Source organism: Passer montanus, unplaced genomic scaffold (assembly GCF_014805655.1).
Source record: "Passer montanus isolate IOZ18808 unplaced genomic scaffold, ASM1480565v1 scaffold105, whole genome shotgun sequence".
Classification (NCBI taxonomy): Eukaryota; Metazoa; Chordata; class Aves; order Passeriformes; family Passeridae; genus Passer; species Passer montanus.
Genome location: NW_024357059.1, coordinates 125,621 through 141,666, shown reverse-complemented (window position 1 = coordinate 141,666; position 16,046 = coordinate 125,621). Strand labels below are relative to the sequence as shown.

Genomic DNA, 16,046 nt, shown 5'->3' with positions numbered 1-16,046 from the left:
AAGCAATGACAAATTGAAGATGCCATTATAGTTAGAACATGGTATTTCCCAGTTTAGGGAAATACTAGTCTAGGAGAACCCTTGATTTAAATGCAAATTGGACAACTTCTATACCTTTTCTTCACTAAAAGTCCCAAAGTTTTTAAATAAAGACAAATATGGTCAAAACACCAACCAAAAAAGTAGTCCTACATGCTAAAAAAAGTTTACCACACCCCAGACCTGCAAAACATCCTGCAGAAGCCTATTGTGTCGGGGTCATGTTATGTTTCCTTTTCTGCAATGAAGTTCCAGCCTTACTCTTTTTTTAGCTGCAGCTCTTCACCTCAGCCAGTACTGTAGGATCAGCTGCCAGAAGAGGTCAATGGAAATCTTATGGCTCTGACCAGCAGCTCCTGGGACATTTGGCTTAGCCCTGCCTACCCATACACACTGTATCCATTGGTACTCCCTGCCTCTTCCTAGGGAGGCTTTGCAAACTTCCCCTCTGAAGCCCACTATTTTCTAGTAAAGATTTCCCTGTGAGACCTTACAGACTACCCCAATCTCTGCTGTGATTGCAGCTTTCCAATGTCATGTCAAATTCCTTGCAACTGAATCTATTGTGTAATAGCAGGCTGCTGCTTGTGCCACATTGTCAGATCACAGGAGGTTTGACAGAGATATGAGTAAACCCATATGCAGAAGTACTAGAGCTATCTACAGCAATTTCACCCATCCCTAAGTGCAAGTTAGAACTGTTGATGACCAAGTTAATTCTCTCCATAGTCATCTGTTACTTTTTAATGAATATATTTAATGAACTGAATGGTTGCAAGAAGGCCTATTATAAATTCAAGGTTCCTGTAAAGACGTGTAAGATATTGCTTGTATGAGTCAAAGCTTTTAATTTACAATGCAACTTGCTGAACAATAACTTGTCTATGATTCATTACCATGCCTTATATTTATATTAGATATGCCATTGTGCTGTCAATGGTACAGAATGGACCAAGAAAAATTTTCCATTAGATGTTTGTGCAAGGTATTTGAAGCAAGCATTAAAAAACTTTTACAGCATACAAATAAAAACCCTAGTCAAGTTTTCATCAAAGGGAAACTGATGTACAACAACTTGCATTACCTTTTCCAGAATAGGGAATTCAATAAGTGAAAAAAAAAAAAGGGTTGAAAATATATTTTCGTTGAGCATTTTCTTTACTAGGGAAAAAACAATTTCTGTTTAATGTGATTTTAATTACATGTCTTACTTAAACTAATTTGTGAGATTTCTGGTTTTTATTGAAATATATTATTATCCTATTATATACTACCACCTATCATGATGATCTGTTGGGGCTTAAATCCTCCCCATTGGCAAAAATTAAAGAGTTGTGAGTGTAGTGTCCCTAAGAACAAACTAAGGCTCTGAACCTTAGTATACCATCCAACCAATGGAAGTGCAACCAACACCCACATTTCCATTACAGCTTCCACACCAATGAGCAAAGAGGATTTGGATCTATCAAAGGCCTGGACTTTCTGTGTTTTCTCAGAGCTCAGTAACATGAAGTCTTACTAGGAAAATTGTTCTGAAGTCCTCAGGATAAAGCCAAAGAGGCTGCAGTAATTTTCACCTGCTGTGCGAGTGTACCAGATAACACCACAGAGTTACTGTTTAATATCTGAGCGATGCTTGAAATTATCCTGAAGAACTTCCTTTCTGGATTAAAAAGCAATGTTTGTGCATAAAAACAGAGACAATTTTCACTTCTAGAATGGGAGTTGTAGTCAAAGAAAAACATATATGGGGAGGAAGCTCTGGGTATTTTTTAAAAATAATTCCAGTAAGCAACAAATGCAGACTCTTTGTGCTGCACCAAAGGCTGGTCTTTGTTGGGTTTTGGCAGCAAATACATGAGCAGGTCATGTATTTGCTGCCAAAGATGACCAGGGAAGCTTAGAAGAATGAACCTCATAGAATCATCTATTGGTTTTTTTCTGAGTGTTTGGGGGGTGGATTTGTTGAAGGTCTTCTGGGAAACCAGCAACACTTTTCAAAGCAAAAAGCCCCTCAGCCATCAGAAAACACAGTAGAGAGCAGTGAGGTAATTAAGTACCCATTTTTCCAATCAGCCCAGCGGTGAGAAGCCAGAACACTGATGAGCAGTGGGTACTTGTTTACCCAAGGAGAAATAATGGCTCTATCATGCAAATTCAACAGTAACACTGAAGTGTTTACTGGAGCATGACTAATGCAATTTAGTTCTGCATAAATTTGGCATTTACAATTGTCCTTGGCCTGCTCCCTGCCCTTCTCCCGATGCCTGCAGATGTTCTTTGAGATGTAGGTTGGAAGGAAAGTCTAGCTTCTGATTACCAGTCCCCATGGATCAGGTTGCTGTCAGCTGTTGTGCTCATGACTTTGCTAAGGGACCATTATGTGCAATGCCACTGGATAAAAATACAAAAATAACTCAAATATTCATTCCCAAATAAAGTAGCCCCTTTTCGTACTACAAGAGCAAGGCCATACCAAAATGAAGTTATGCAAATGTTGGTCTTGCTGTGTCCGCCTTTAGCACAGACTCTCTGAACACTTTCAAGGCTGAAAGAAGGATTCAAAATTAGTTCCTGCTGCTGAACAGTGTCACAAAGCCTCTTTGCAGGTGTATCGGAATTAGAAGAGCTGTTTCATCAACATGGAATATGTGATTCTTAAAGAGAATGTAATCTGTAATCATAAAAAAAAATTATCCACAGGTGCTTATAGCAGAAACCAGGAACCGGGGAAGATTTCAAGCAGGGGAAGATCACCAGTATAAGGGTATTGAGGAGGTTGAACAGTTACAGATGGGAATAAAATTTAGATTTTTATACCACTAATTAAAAGATTTCATTTGATCTGCTCCTTACTTCCAAGGATGTACTTGTAACTTGATGGAAAGTTTCTTTCAGGCTTTAGTATGTCTTCATCTCTGCAAATTAAGCAGAAATTGCATTTGATTAATTGTACACACCTATTGTACTAGTTGTTACATCTTGGAACAATAGTTGTCCTGGTAAAATCTGCCCAATTATCAGCAGATCTCTGCTCATATCCTCATTAAGTCAATGATGTCCAGTATTAACAGCCTGTGCAGAAGTTTCTTAGCTTAAGATGGATGACACCACTGAAGTACTGCCCCAAAACATCCAGCTCTTCGCACTTCAGGTTTGTGTCTATTCAAGTCAGACTACAGAAGTCCTGCAGTGGTCAGGGAAGGCTGTGTATATGTGCTCCTTGCTTTATAACAGAGGAGAAAGACATACTTATTACCTTGGCTGCCTCTGATATGTCTTTTCCTCCAGTACTGAAAAATTCTATCTTTATTGTTCTATGTGCTAATAATGTCAGATTTACTCAAAGCATACTACATTTGGGTCTTGTATTTCACATGCAACTATCTAGCTTTCCAAAGCAGTACTATCAACACTGTGCAATAATTTTCAGTGAGGTTCAGGTGTTTCTGTTCCACTGCCTTTTAGAAGATTATCGGCTACTGATTATTATGAAGAATGGGAAGCTTAAAAACATAAAACGGGAAATTTTCCAGCTGGAAAGTTCAAGAAATGGAGAGGCTGAGCATATTTTTTCCATTGTGAATCTAAAATTTTGAGAGTGCTGTAGTATTTCTCCCTCCATCAACAAGTGAGAAGGGTACAACCAAAGCTTTATTGACATAAATCCAAGGAGATTGTTTCATTCCCCTTCCCCCTTTCTTTTGGGACTGTCAAATTTCAGGCTATAGGTGAGCAGCAGAACACCTTGCCAGGCTCTGACATAGGTGTTTACACAGGAAAAGGCGGAAACCATGAACCTAGCCAGCTTATGCTTCCAGGCATACATATGATTAATACAAATGCAGTTTTAAAGCAAGTCTTTCTGGAGTCTGTTTCTGCCCACTGAGTACTGCTGAGGGCTCTGGCTCTTCAATGGGTTTCTAACAACAATTGTATTAATACTGCATAGAAAAGGGGGGTGAGAAGTACACATTGTAAAGGGAAGGGAAAATCCCTCTGTGTTAGAAATAAATAAGGCAGCTTTGGCTAATATGAATGTTTTTATTCTGCAGGGAAAAGCATAGAGGGCTATGTAAGACAGTGGAGTCTGATACAGGCAATTTCCTCACTCCTGACTATCATGATTACAGCTAACCTGAGTCTCTCTGTGTGATCTCACCTAATCCTGCAACAAAGGGGCCTTTCATCCTAAAATCATTATATCACACAGCTATTCAGGGAAGAGATGTTCAATGGTTTTCAAGGTCCTGCTTTGCCCCTTGGCACAAGAGAGAGATTTAGTGACTTAGGAATCAATAGCCTATTTTCAGCCTTCTCATTTGTCACTGCCTAGAGCACTTCTGAAAAGAAGACTTCCAATCCTGAATCCTTCCCATCACCTCAGCTCATAATACCCAAAAGTTTTGTCCGTTCTGCACATCTGAATAGAGAGAGAGAAATTTGGACATTGTGTAATTAGCAGGGGACTGAAAACCGAAGCTAGACAAATAATTGGAAACCAGATGCAAATGTTGTACAACTGCCAAATCTGAGGGCAAAGGAAATGTCTTCATTTTGAAAATGTTACATCATGGACATTATGGCAAGATTTGTTTCTGGGAGCTGTAATCTCTCAAACACTGAGACCTTGGTCTAAGTAAAGGAGTAACTTTAAAAAGAATCTTCAGAGTGAATTTACATGTATTTTTATATACAAGTTAGTTTTAGCTATATACTTAATCTTTATGAATAAATGTTTCTTAAAATACTCAAGGAGCTGATCCCACAAGCTGGACAAAATAAAATGTAGCACAGCCAAACATGAGAAAAAGCAGAGAGCTCTGTAAGACCAGTTCTCACAGCTCATGGATGAAAAGCAATTCTGAGAAGTTTGTATTTTTTTTTTGCAAATTAAAGTTTGCTTTGTCAAACCTTTATAACACATACGACTACATACAAAGAGCCCCAGTATGAAATCCATATCCAGATTTTCATGAAAGTAAACAATCAAAATGGAGGAAATAAGGTCGTTTGTTCCATTGATTTTAAGGAAAAACCCTTGCAGCAATGCTGTAGACAATAAAGAACGTTTTTAAATTAGATAAAGAGATGTTTTGATCAAACAAAGTGGAGAAGTAACACATGACTTGCAGTGAATAAGTCTCACAGAGGGAGTACAAGAGAAAAGGGTTTATGACAGCCAGCACATAAAACCTCCATGCATAACTAACAAGGATATTCACACCCTCATCTAATTGATCTCCTGAAATATCATGTGCTCTCAATGAATGGCACAGGTTTTGGAAAGCAAGAGAGAAATAATGACAAGATAAAGGTATATGTGATGCTGATTATGCAAAAGCATAGAATGACTTGGTAGCCATGACAAGTGCTCCAGACTGGGACTCGGGAAAGACAGGTTCTAGTTTGCTCTTGCAAACTAATTTGATTGTATTATTGCAACTCAGGTTTCTCTCTGCTTAATGGGAGGAATAATTCTTACCTCACTTTAAAATGCATCATATGAACTGATGGGATCTGAGCATTAAGTATAGGGATTTTGTATGCAGTTAAAGGCACAGCCTGAAACCTGATGTAGCCCAGATGGAGTTAAACATTTCTAACTAGGGACACAAAAATTATACATTTAAATCGTCCTATTATGAGGAATCAATTCTGTTAACATAGCATTATTCCTACAACATCTCCAATTCCTTTTTTTCTGAACAATGTGACAAATGTTTTTAAACAAGGTAACAAGGTAGCAGAATTAACACAGTAATGAATGATAAATATGAGATGATCCAAAGTAACTGATGATCATTGCCTGATTGAAAGCTAAGTGAAGACACATTGCTGAATGTATTTCTCTATTAGGTATTTAAACAGAAATATATTTCCAATACAGAAAAAAATAAAAGGATTGAGGTTTTGGCAGCCTGTATTTATCTAGGTGAATCGTTCACAAGGAATTCTGGCAGATAGTTGAACCTGCCCTGCAGAATAGCTAAAAAGTCTTCTTTTTTGAATTTCAGTGTTAACTCTGAATATCCAGCAAAACCTATTTTGTTAGCATGTCAGATCTACAGTTCTAGATGTGATTTACAATTCAGATGGCCAAATACGTAAGTATTTTCTGGTGCACATTCTTGTAATAGTATTCATCAAAATGCTTCACTTCAGAGCCACAGAACTGGCCTTCCTAGCACTATTCCAAGCACAGCTGAAATTAATTACACCACTTCCATTGAAAGGCATAACATACAAATAAGTAAAACCTTTAAAGTACTTCTGCTGTATGTGAATGCATAGTTTGAATTAGTAGCTTAGGTCCAGTGGATAGGCACACAGGATAAGCATACAGGTACTACAGGAAAATAAAGTAATGGAGAAATAGAAAAATTTTCTAATACATATCAAAAAAACATCATCAGAATAGCAATTATGTAATAAAGCCACACTTACAGATTTCCCAATTATGTAAATCCAATAGAATAAAAAACTCAAGCATCAGGCCTGCAATGGAAAATCTTTTCAGATAATGCTTTTTTTTTCCTTGGTTGTATTATTGCCCAAATATGTGTGTGTGTGTCTATATATCTATATTAAAAACAATTTGCACGCACACACACACACACACACACTCTCATATATATAATATTATATTATATATATATATAAAATATCAATAAATATACATATATTTATAAGATTTGTCTTAGTTCCAGGCAGGACAAAGTTGATTTTCTACACTATCTGGGAAGGGGGCATGGCCAGACCCTTATTGGATACCATCTCACATCACTTGAGGAGCAAGCAAAGGGACTTGCTCTCTCCTTCTGGTGGTGAGAGAAAGGGTGGAGGGCAAAACAATCCAGTACTGTTTTATTTACCATGCAAATAATTTCAACCTTTTGTTATTAACATCATAGCTGTTACTGTTTTATTATCTCATTGCTGTTGCCAGTAAATTTTTCATATCGCCACCTGTGATTTTCACATTTTTGAGCCTCTAATTTTCAACTCCAGCCCTGGAGGGGAAAGGGGGAGGAGAAAGAGTAGGGGAAGGAAAGCAAGCAAGCGATATCTAGTTTAGATAAATCTCAGTGAGGTCAGAGAATTGGGGAGTACTATTCCTAGACACAATTATATATTGAAATCTCATAAAACATTTGAGAACATGGGATTCCATGTTACATCCTCTGGCTACATGTCAAAAAGGCTCAAGAGACTTACATTAATCAAATCTGTCAATGGTCTGAATGCCACATTATTTTTTTCTAGATGGTGAGAATTATAAATATTTAATATTATGATAGATATGCATTAATACAACAATGTTATCTGGGCAGCATCTAGAAAAATTTAGAATCCTACTGAATTATATGTCTAACAGCATTTCTAATGCTTTTAGTTTCAGTCCACTATAAAGTAATTTCTCATAAAAATGCAGTACTGCAGTTCAGAAATGGTGCACCAGTTCCATGGAACTAGTCAGTTTACACAATTCAAGTTTTGGCCTTTATGGGCGTGCAAGGGATTGCATAAATGCATGGAAATAGAAACATAGCTATATAGAGAGAAATATGTAGATGTAAACAAATTGCTCTTTGGATAAGGAGAACTATAAAATGTCTGAATATGTTTTCATTCAAAGACTCTTTTTTCCCTGATCTCAAGGAGACTCCTCATTTTCTCACAGTCTGAACTTCTTCCCAGATTGCACTGATCCCAGACCAACCTCTGACAAGCATTGTCTTCATGGTTTATGTGGTTCTATCACTGGCTTTTGGCTTCTCTTTTACTTTTTTCCTCTCTTTAGAAGACACACAAACCATTACAAAACAAATATTACATCTCTACCTACATTTTGGGTACCCCAGGCTTCACCCAGCGTTGGCTGGATGTTCCAGTCAGTTTGTCTTTATAATTATACTGTTCCCATCCCCTTAGGTATGTAAGTACTAACCTAGCTCATATCTCATACCAGAGGTTTCAACTATTATAAATTTTAATTGCTGTTTAATATGTAAAAACACCACTGTTAAAAACACGACAGAGAACATAATTTGCAGTATTTTAGAAAATTTTTCCTCCCTACATTGTTTTAAATTGGCATAAGTGGTTGCTTGTACGGTGCCTTTGCTCTTCAAATGTAAGGAACGTACTGCAAGTGAGAGCCAAACCCGAGTCATTCCATATTTGTGTTTTGATTCCTAAAGTTCACTATATTTGCCAGATCTGGATTTTCCAGCAGCAATGCAAGTGGAAAGAGTTGCTTGATATTGAAGTATCCATAGAAACTGCAGGTTTTATGTATTATATAGGACTTTTTGCCCTGCCTCTTCCATTACTCAAGAATGGAGGAACAGCCAATTCCTTAAATATATAGACTTGGGAAAATAATAAATTTTCCCAAAACAAACTGACATAAAAGACCCGATCTTGAGCTTTATAAAACTGTATGATAAATCAGTTTATTGTCCCTACATGATGCTGCACAGAGATAAAGTATTCATACTACTTACCAAATCTCTGCCCTAAGTGTTATTAGACATGCAGCTTACCAGTTTGTACCAGTGTTTTAATTAATATTCAGCAAATAAAGAAGCAAACTTTGCACTTCAGCAGCATGGTTCTACTAGTGTATTCATGATCTGGAAATGTTTATATCTTTATCTTAGTTTTGAGGTAGAAATCCATATTATATAAAATTTTTTTCAAGTCAAAATTGTGCACTTTTGCACCAAGTTTCAATTCAGCCAAAATTATAGCCTAGGTCTTTAGGTAGGGAATCTACCTTCAGCAGCCCAGGAGTGAGACATAGTATGCTACAGCGAGAGGTTTGGGAAGCACCAGCAGGTTTCTGGCTGATGGAATCTTGCTGAAGTCCATCTCCTCATGTAACATACCCACACCCATGACAGCAAACTCTTTAACCTGCAGCTTGAAATCAAGCTTAAAAGGCATTACATAATAAATACTCCTCAGGAGCACTAATTTTCATGTAACTCGTGAATCTTAAGAGTCTCATTACTTCAACTGATGTAAAATAAATTAACAAAAACAACAAAAATCACTCTTTCTCAAATTCACGTGGAAAAGAATAAACAAACAAACAAACAGGTGTGATTGTCCTGGTTCCCCAAGGGACCCAGTACTTGTTTTCCTGATGCCACAGGGAAATGTGCTCATTCCAGTAATTAAAAATAGATCCAATTCCTCTTCATCACTATGTTTTCCAGCCTGGAAAGATTGTTTGTTTTTTTCTCTTCATGGTTTGTTGGGGGGTTTTTTTTTGGTTTGATTTGGGGTTTTTTTGTTGTTGTTGTTTGTTTGTTTGTTTGCAGGGTTTTTTTGTTTGTGTGTTTTAATTGTGAGAAGGTTGATCTGAAATAAACAATTTTTTTTCTACCAGGCGAATATCTTGATGATTCCCAAGAATGCCAGTTGTGTGACATATCCTGTCAGAAATGCATTGGACCTGAGTTAGACAACTGCATCAGCTGCGCACTCACAAGGTAATTGTCTCCCAGCACCAGTGCAGTACAAAAACGTCACATTATCATCTGGAGAAGTGGCTGTAATGTTTTTAGCAGAGAATATGGAAGCAAGAAGTGTCTAGGGCAAAAAAATCCACAGGACTTGAAAAAACAATTTTTATATAAACAAAATAGCTGGCTACACAAGCAATTAACGTTTAGCAGCATGATTCCCATAGATAAAAAAAAATCCTTTTTATATGTAAAATAGTCTTTCTTTCATTGTCATCCTTTCTAAATCATAATTGCTGGAATCACAACTGACAATTTTAACAACAAAACTTAGGGCATCTGTAGTTCTATACAGCTATGAGGATTAGCTCAAGGCATGAGTGTGGATGCTGAGGCAAACTCTGGGAGATATTCATAGCACCTAAACATCATTCCCTAACTGAGGTGTTATGGGTTAAGCCGATACTTCTAATCTGCCATGAGGATTGAAGAGAACAAGAAAGAAGCTTTTCCACAGGGTTTTGCAAATCAGAGGTTTATGTTTAGGTCATGCCACATCTATTCCAGAAGACTACTGGTTCTATACACGTCCTACCCATAGCTGTGTTCTCACACAAATAACTCTGGTTATGTTGCACTGGATTGTTTTGTAGCCAAATGACATTTCCACTACTATGAAAACAGGATGAGATCCTCTCAGACAAGGAAACAAAATCCCTAAGAGTTCTGCACTTTGCCCTGAAAATATCTATTATATGACTATGCCAGTGAAAGACATACCAGGAGCAATGGAGTCCAAACAAATTTGTAAGTGAGGAACATTATTAAATTCTGTTACATCAGAAATGTGAGCAGAGAAAATCTGGACAGAGTTTTGGAGTGTGTAGTGGATTTCTCTCATTCACAAAGGCATTTAAGTTAGATTGCCTGTTCCTTCCTCACAATCTGTATTGTGAGCCTCACATGCAGATATTTACAAAGCAAAGAAGGAACCAAGCATCATTATGCTGAACCACTGAGGTGTTTGCAGTAATGCAGTCTCAGAGATCTGTTGGAAGGACGTTGCTCTAACCACCATGATAAATTCTCTAAAAATTCTGAATTGTGTTGTCTGAGGTTTCAAAAAGCTTTCTGAGACCCTTCTGCACATTAAAAAAGCTGCTAGAAAAAGTCTTATTAAATGGAACAGTCTATAGTAAATGAAATAATAATACAGAGAAACCTTGCCAGAGGCAAGAGCCCCTTATGAAAACTCAGGATAGATGTCAACTTGTTTTAATAATAAAATTTCTGTCAGATAGGTTGATAAATGAAAATGCTGCTACCTGGGTTTGTTTTGTTTTGTTATTTTGGGTTTTCTGAAAGAAAAAAAAGAAACTGTAGTTTTTTACCCAGACAAACTGATTATCACAAAATTCCTTGTCCATCTGTTTACAGTTTGAGCCAAGGTTAGTGACAAGATCTGACCAGGTGTTTCCCATTAAGGGCAACATAACAAAGAGGAAAAAAAATGTACTTTACCACTGTGAGAGCTGCTTGTAAGAACAGCTATCATTAGAGCTACCACATGTAGTTGAACTAATATTTTGCATGCCATATAAGCATAGCCCAGCTACCTCCAGTACCTCTGTCACATTTCTCCTTTTCTTTCATAAAAAATCTGAAAATTATCATACCAAATGAAATTTATGAAGATGTATTTCAGATATGCTCTAATAATGCCATTGGTTGACTCCAAGAAAACATGTCCTATCTTAATATAATGGAAAGCTTATCGTTGTCTAGGTGTACTCAAAGTCTGTACTAATGACCAAGATGTTGCTCAGCTTCTCCAGAAACTGAATCCCAAGTCCTCAGATACCAAAGTGGTCAAAGCAGTTAAATGTAGAGGATTACAGCATTTCCTTTCTTATTGTCTTAGGAGGGAAAACACTGTCAAAATCTAGTAACTTGTTTTGAATTCTTTCAGTTGCCTATGAATGATGCACAAATTGATGCATTTCTATTTTTCTCCCAAGTGGATTAAAACAGTAGACATTAAGAAGCAGGTGGAAAATGGACCATACATTTTCATCACATGAAAGGATTCTTTAGCAAATGTTTAATTATCCAGCAAAAGGAAATCATTTAGCAGTCAGACTCCTATGTACTTGTAGGTAGATGTATGTCCTGGTTCCAGGCAGGATGGAGTTAATTTTTGCAGCAGAGAGGAGGGGCATGGCTAGGGCTGGGAGGTTATTCAATGCTACCTGATCTTATTTCCAGGAGCAGGGGAAGGGGTCCCTTTACAGCCACAGAGTGTGGCATGGTCAGGTATTGTCAGGGATTCCATGGCATAGAGGAGAGTGCTGGCACGTGAATTGTTCTACTGCTGTACACCCCGCTATTGATATTCTTGCTGTTAGTCTTCATTTTTGTTTTTCATTGCTGTTTCCAGTAAATTGCTCTTGTTTCAACCCATGTTCTTTACCTTTCATGCCTGCAATTCTCTCCATCCCACCACGGGGGCCAGAGATGGGAGACTGAGTTAAGAAACATGTAGTTTGGAGTGTTTTGGTGGGAGCACTAAATTGGGGTATTTCACTGCTAAACCACAACAGCCCTGTTTGGCATCCAGTGTGGGGCATGAAGGGTTGAGATAACAACAGACTTGAGCATTTGTGTAGTTTATGGGTGTGGTACCTGACCCTGTATGTGCCTCCATATATGCTCTATATGCTCCTCACAATGTTCTGTTTCAGAGGAGGGAGGAGGATCAGGATTGCTCTCTTTCTGTACTGTGTGATAGCAGTTTATGACATAATAACATCAAGGGAAGTGAGGGTTATCTGGGATGTTGTCTTGGTTTGAAAAGACAGGTGTCTGCTAGGGAAGGCAGGAGCCTCTCCTGAAATGGAAAATATAAACACCCCCCCCTCCAAATTGCAATTGCTAGAAATTTTAAATTAAGGGGCTCTTGGGCAACAAATATAGGAGCAGGAAATAACAGTTCTTTAATAGGGAAGGAAAAAAAAAAGAGAAAATGAACAATGCAGTAAACTAAAACAGTCAGAAACAGAGTCAGAACACGACCTGACACCCTGTTGGTCAGGGTACTGGTAGCAGTCCAATTGGAATTGTGGCTGCAGCCCTCCTGGAATATCAGGTGTGGTTCTGTTGGAGCAGGGATCCTGTAGAAGGGTGTAGTCTTCCTCTGAAGATCCAGAAGAAGAGAGCAGCTGTTCCTCTGGGAAACCCAGTGGAGAAGCCATGCTGGTGTTCCAGAATCTCCACATTATACCTGAGTAGGAATGCTTGGCTCCTCCCTCTGGGCGGAGCATCTCACAATGGGATGCTGTCGTTCTTCTCAGTCCTGCAGTAACATTCCATAGCCTGTTATCAGCAGATGTCTCCCCGGCTGTGGAAGCAATAAGGAAAACCGTCCACTTAACAGAAGACAGCTGCCATGCAGAAGGTAAACAGAAAACAATTTGCTTGGCAATCCAGGACAGATACGTATCCAAAGCTGCTTTTCTACCCTTATCTCAGGGAATCTTCTACCCTTATCTACTTTTGGGAATACATTAATAATCATACCCAGCCTGTGGGAGAACAGCAGTGGATTATTTTTCCCGTGTTTTTACCTCCCTTTTCTCCTTCAGACAGCTTGTGAGAAGTTTTTATTTCCTTTGGATGTTAAGGAACACATGTTCTTATTGTTGTCTAGAATGTCTCCTCGGTGTGGTTTAAACCATATTTTGGGTCAAGAAAGAGATTTCTAGGAAGGTCATTCAAAGATTTGATCTGAGTGTGAGTAGATTTGAGTGTCATAGAATACGGGAGAAAATGACACTCTGTGGGGGAAAATTCTCTCCAAATGGTTTGGAAGTTCACCCTTCACTCCTGAACAACCACAGGACCCTAATAAACTGATAGAACATTTGCAAGGAAAATGCTGGGGCAACTCCATAAACAAGCAACTTATTGCAGTGTTCTGGACCCTGCCTACTCTTTATTGGACACAGGTCAAGACAAGACAGTGCCCTCAGGGAAAGGAGGAGGAAATCAGACCAACTGGCACCATAACCACTCAAATTGCAGCTGAAACATGCAGGTAGCAGCTGCTCTTATACTGCACAGAAGTTGAAATCCAAGACCAATTCAGTTTGTTTCATTATGAATGAAGAGGAATCAGGACCTTGTGGAAAGATTGTCCAAGACTTTGGGTAGATTTGAAAGCCTCAAGAAAGTTAGAGACACCCATGCCCCACCAATACAGACTAGAGCCTCTGCTACCAGGAGCAAATGCCCCGCTGTGTGGAAAAGGCAGTGCACACAACGAGGTAACCTGTGTTTTCTCCTGTGTGACTACAGAGAAGACATGAGGAAGAGGGATGGAAAACCCACCTCTGCCCTGGCCACATGGGTACCTGAGCTGAGAGGAAGAACAACCATCACAGGAAATTCTTCAAGGATAAATGCCTCTTCAGTTTCCACTGGACAAGTACTCAGACAAAAACAAAAGAGATGTTGTTACTTCCAATCCTCTTGAAGTTCTCCAGTTTGTATTTACAAGAAGCCAGCAACAAATATTCTGAGGCCCTGCCTCCAGCCAGGGGGAGGAAAAGGGCAATCAGATCTATTGGACTGTGTGGATCTCATGGCCTGGCAATTGAGACCCACAGGAGTATAAAGTTTTAATTGATACTAGTGCACAGTGTACCCTGATGTCATCAAGATATGTAGGGGCAGAATCCATCCCTGTTTCTGTGGTGAGAGGCAGATCTCAACACGTGACTGTACTGGAATCTGAAGTGACTCTGACTGGGAATGAATGGCAAACACACCCCATTGTGACTGGCCTGGAGGTCTCATGAATCCTTAGCAGAGATTGCCTCAAGAGAGGATATTTCAAGGACCCAAAAGTCAGAGTTGGGCTTTCAGGATAGCTGATGTGGAGGCAGAGGAAGTTAAAGAGCTGAACACCTTGCCTGGACTCTCAGAGAACCCTCCTGATGTGGGACTGCTGAGGGCAGAATAAAAAGCATCACTACCACAGCAGTGCATCATTGATAACACCACACCAGCCGGGACTCTGAACCCCAGCCATGAGATGGGTCCTGAATTGGAGATCCGGTGAGCGGCCAGCAAGACTCACTCACCCTTTAGTAGTCCCATATGGCCAGTGTGTAAGTGCAGTGGAGACTGACAAGGGGACTGTCACAGCCAGAAGGAAGTCACACCGCTACTGTCCACTGCTGGAACTTCACTACAAACTGGAGTCCAAGGAGCAGAGTAGTGCCATCATTATTGCAATTTTGTTTTTCTCCTTTCCTTCAGCAGAAGAGTGAAGGCTACAGTTAGCTGGAGGGGCATTTGGTACAGCTGGAGGTGCCCACCCCAAGGATGGAAACAGCCCCTTTATTTGCCATGGACTGACCCAAACTGCACTAGAAAAGGCATAGCCTCCACAACACTTGCAATACATTGATAACATCATTGTTTGGGGAAACATAGCAGAGGAAAATTAGAGAATTAGGAAAATTAGAAAGAAGATAATTCAGATCATCCCAAAGGTTTTACATGACAAGAGGCACATTGTCAGTTTAAAATGGATGTTGTCAACAAAACAGCAGCTATGTCCAGAACAAACAGCTAGAAAACCCCGTGAGCTTTCCCTAAGTGCTGTGGAGTTTTGGAGCATGTGTATTCCAGATTAAAATCAGATTACACATCCTCTCTATCATGGGGCAGGAAAGAAGAATGGTTTTTAGAGGTCTTGAATAGCTACAAGCTTTTGAGTAAATTAAATAGGAGATTTATGCAGTAGCCCCTGGGCCAGTCAGGACAGGACAGGTTGTAAAAAATGTGGTCTACACTGCAGCCAGGGAGAATGGTCCTTCCTGATGTCTCTGGCAAACATCTTCAGGGGAGAGTAGAGGACAACCACCAGGGTTCTGGAGTCAGGGACACAGCAGATCTGAAGTGTGCTACACCCCAACTGGAAAGGACATGCTGACAGCTTATGAAGAGGTTCGAGCTGTTTTAAAAGAAACACAGCTCCTCTCAGCATTCTGACTACCAGCAAATGTCTGGATTTCAAAGAGAAGTCCCTTCCACATATCATCCACCATTCTACATGGAATACGTGGATTGTACCAATCACATTGTGACCTCAGGAAACCACAATTGCCTAGAGATCTTGGAAGCCATCGTGAACTGGCCCAAAGTGAAAACTTCATCATCAGAGAAGGAGAAAGTGAGAGGCTGAAGATGTCCCACAATATAATTGGCTGAAAGAAAATGAAAAGTATTATAATCTCTCTACTGATTTTTTCTGCCATACTGTAGGGATACATTGAAAGTGGAAAGCTACTGTAGGGAGTTCTACACAGCAAGTCACAGAAGATATTGAGGTAGATCATGTCAAATTGCAGAGCTGAAAGCAATTCAGCTGGCTGTAGATATCGTTTAATGAGAGAAATGGCCAGCACTCTCTCTATGTTTACACTGACTCAATGAATGATAGCAAACTCTCTGTGGAGGTGGTTA

General features: G+C 39.3%; 1 protein-coding gene across 1 annotated transcript in view; it reads left to right on the top strand.

Annotated features, from left to right (window-relative positions):
* PCSK5 (proprotein convertase subtilisin/kexin type 5) overlaps positions 1–16,046 on the top strand; it is a 223,235-nt gene that overhangs the window by 168,992 nt on the left and 38,197 nt on the right. Inside the window, exon 21 of the mRNA XM_039719288.1 lies at positions 9,440–9,542. Coding sequence (XP_039575222.1) covers positions 9,440–9,542 — 103 coding nt within the window. The remainder of the gene's footprint in view (positions 1–9,439; positions 9,543–16,046) is intronic.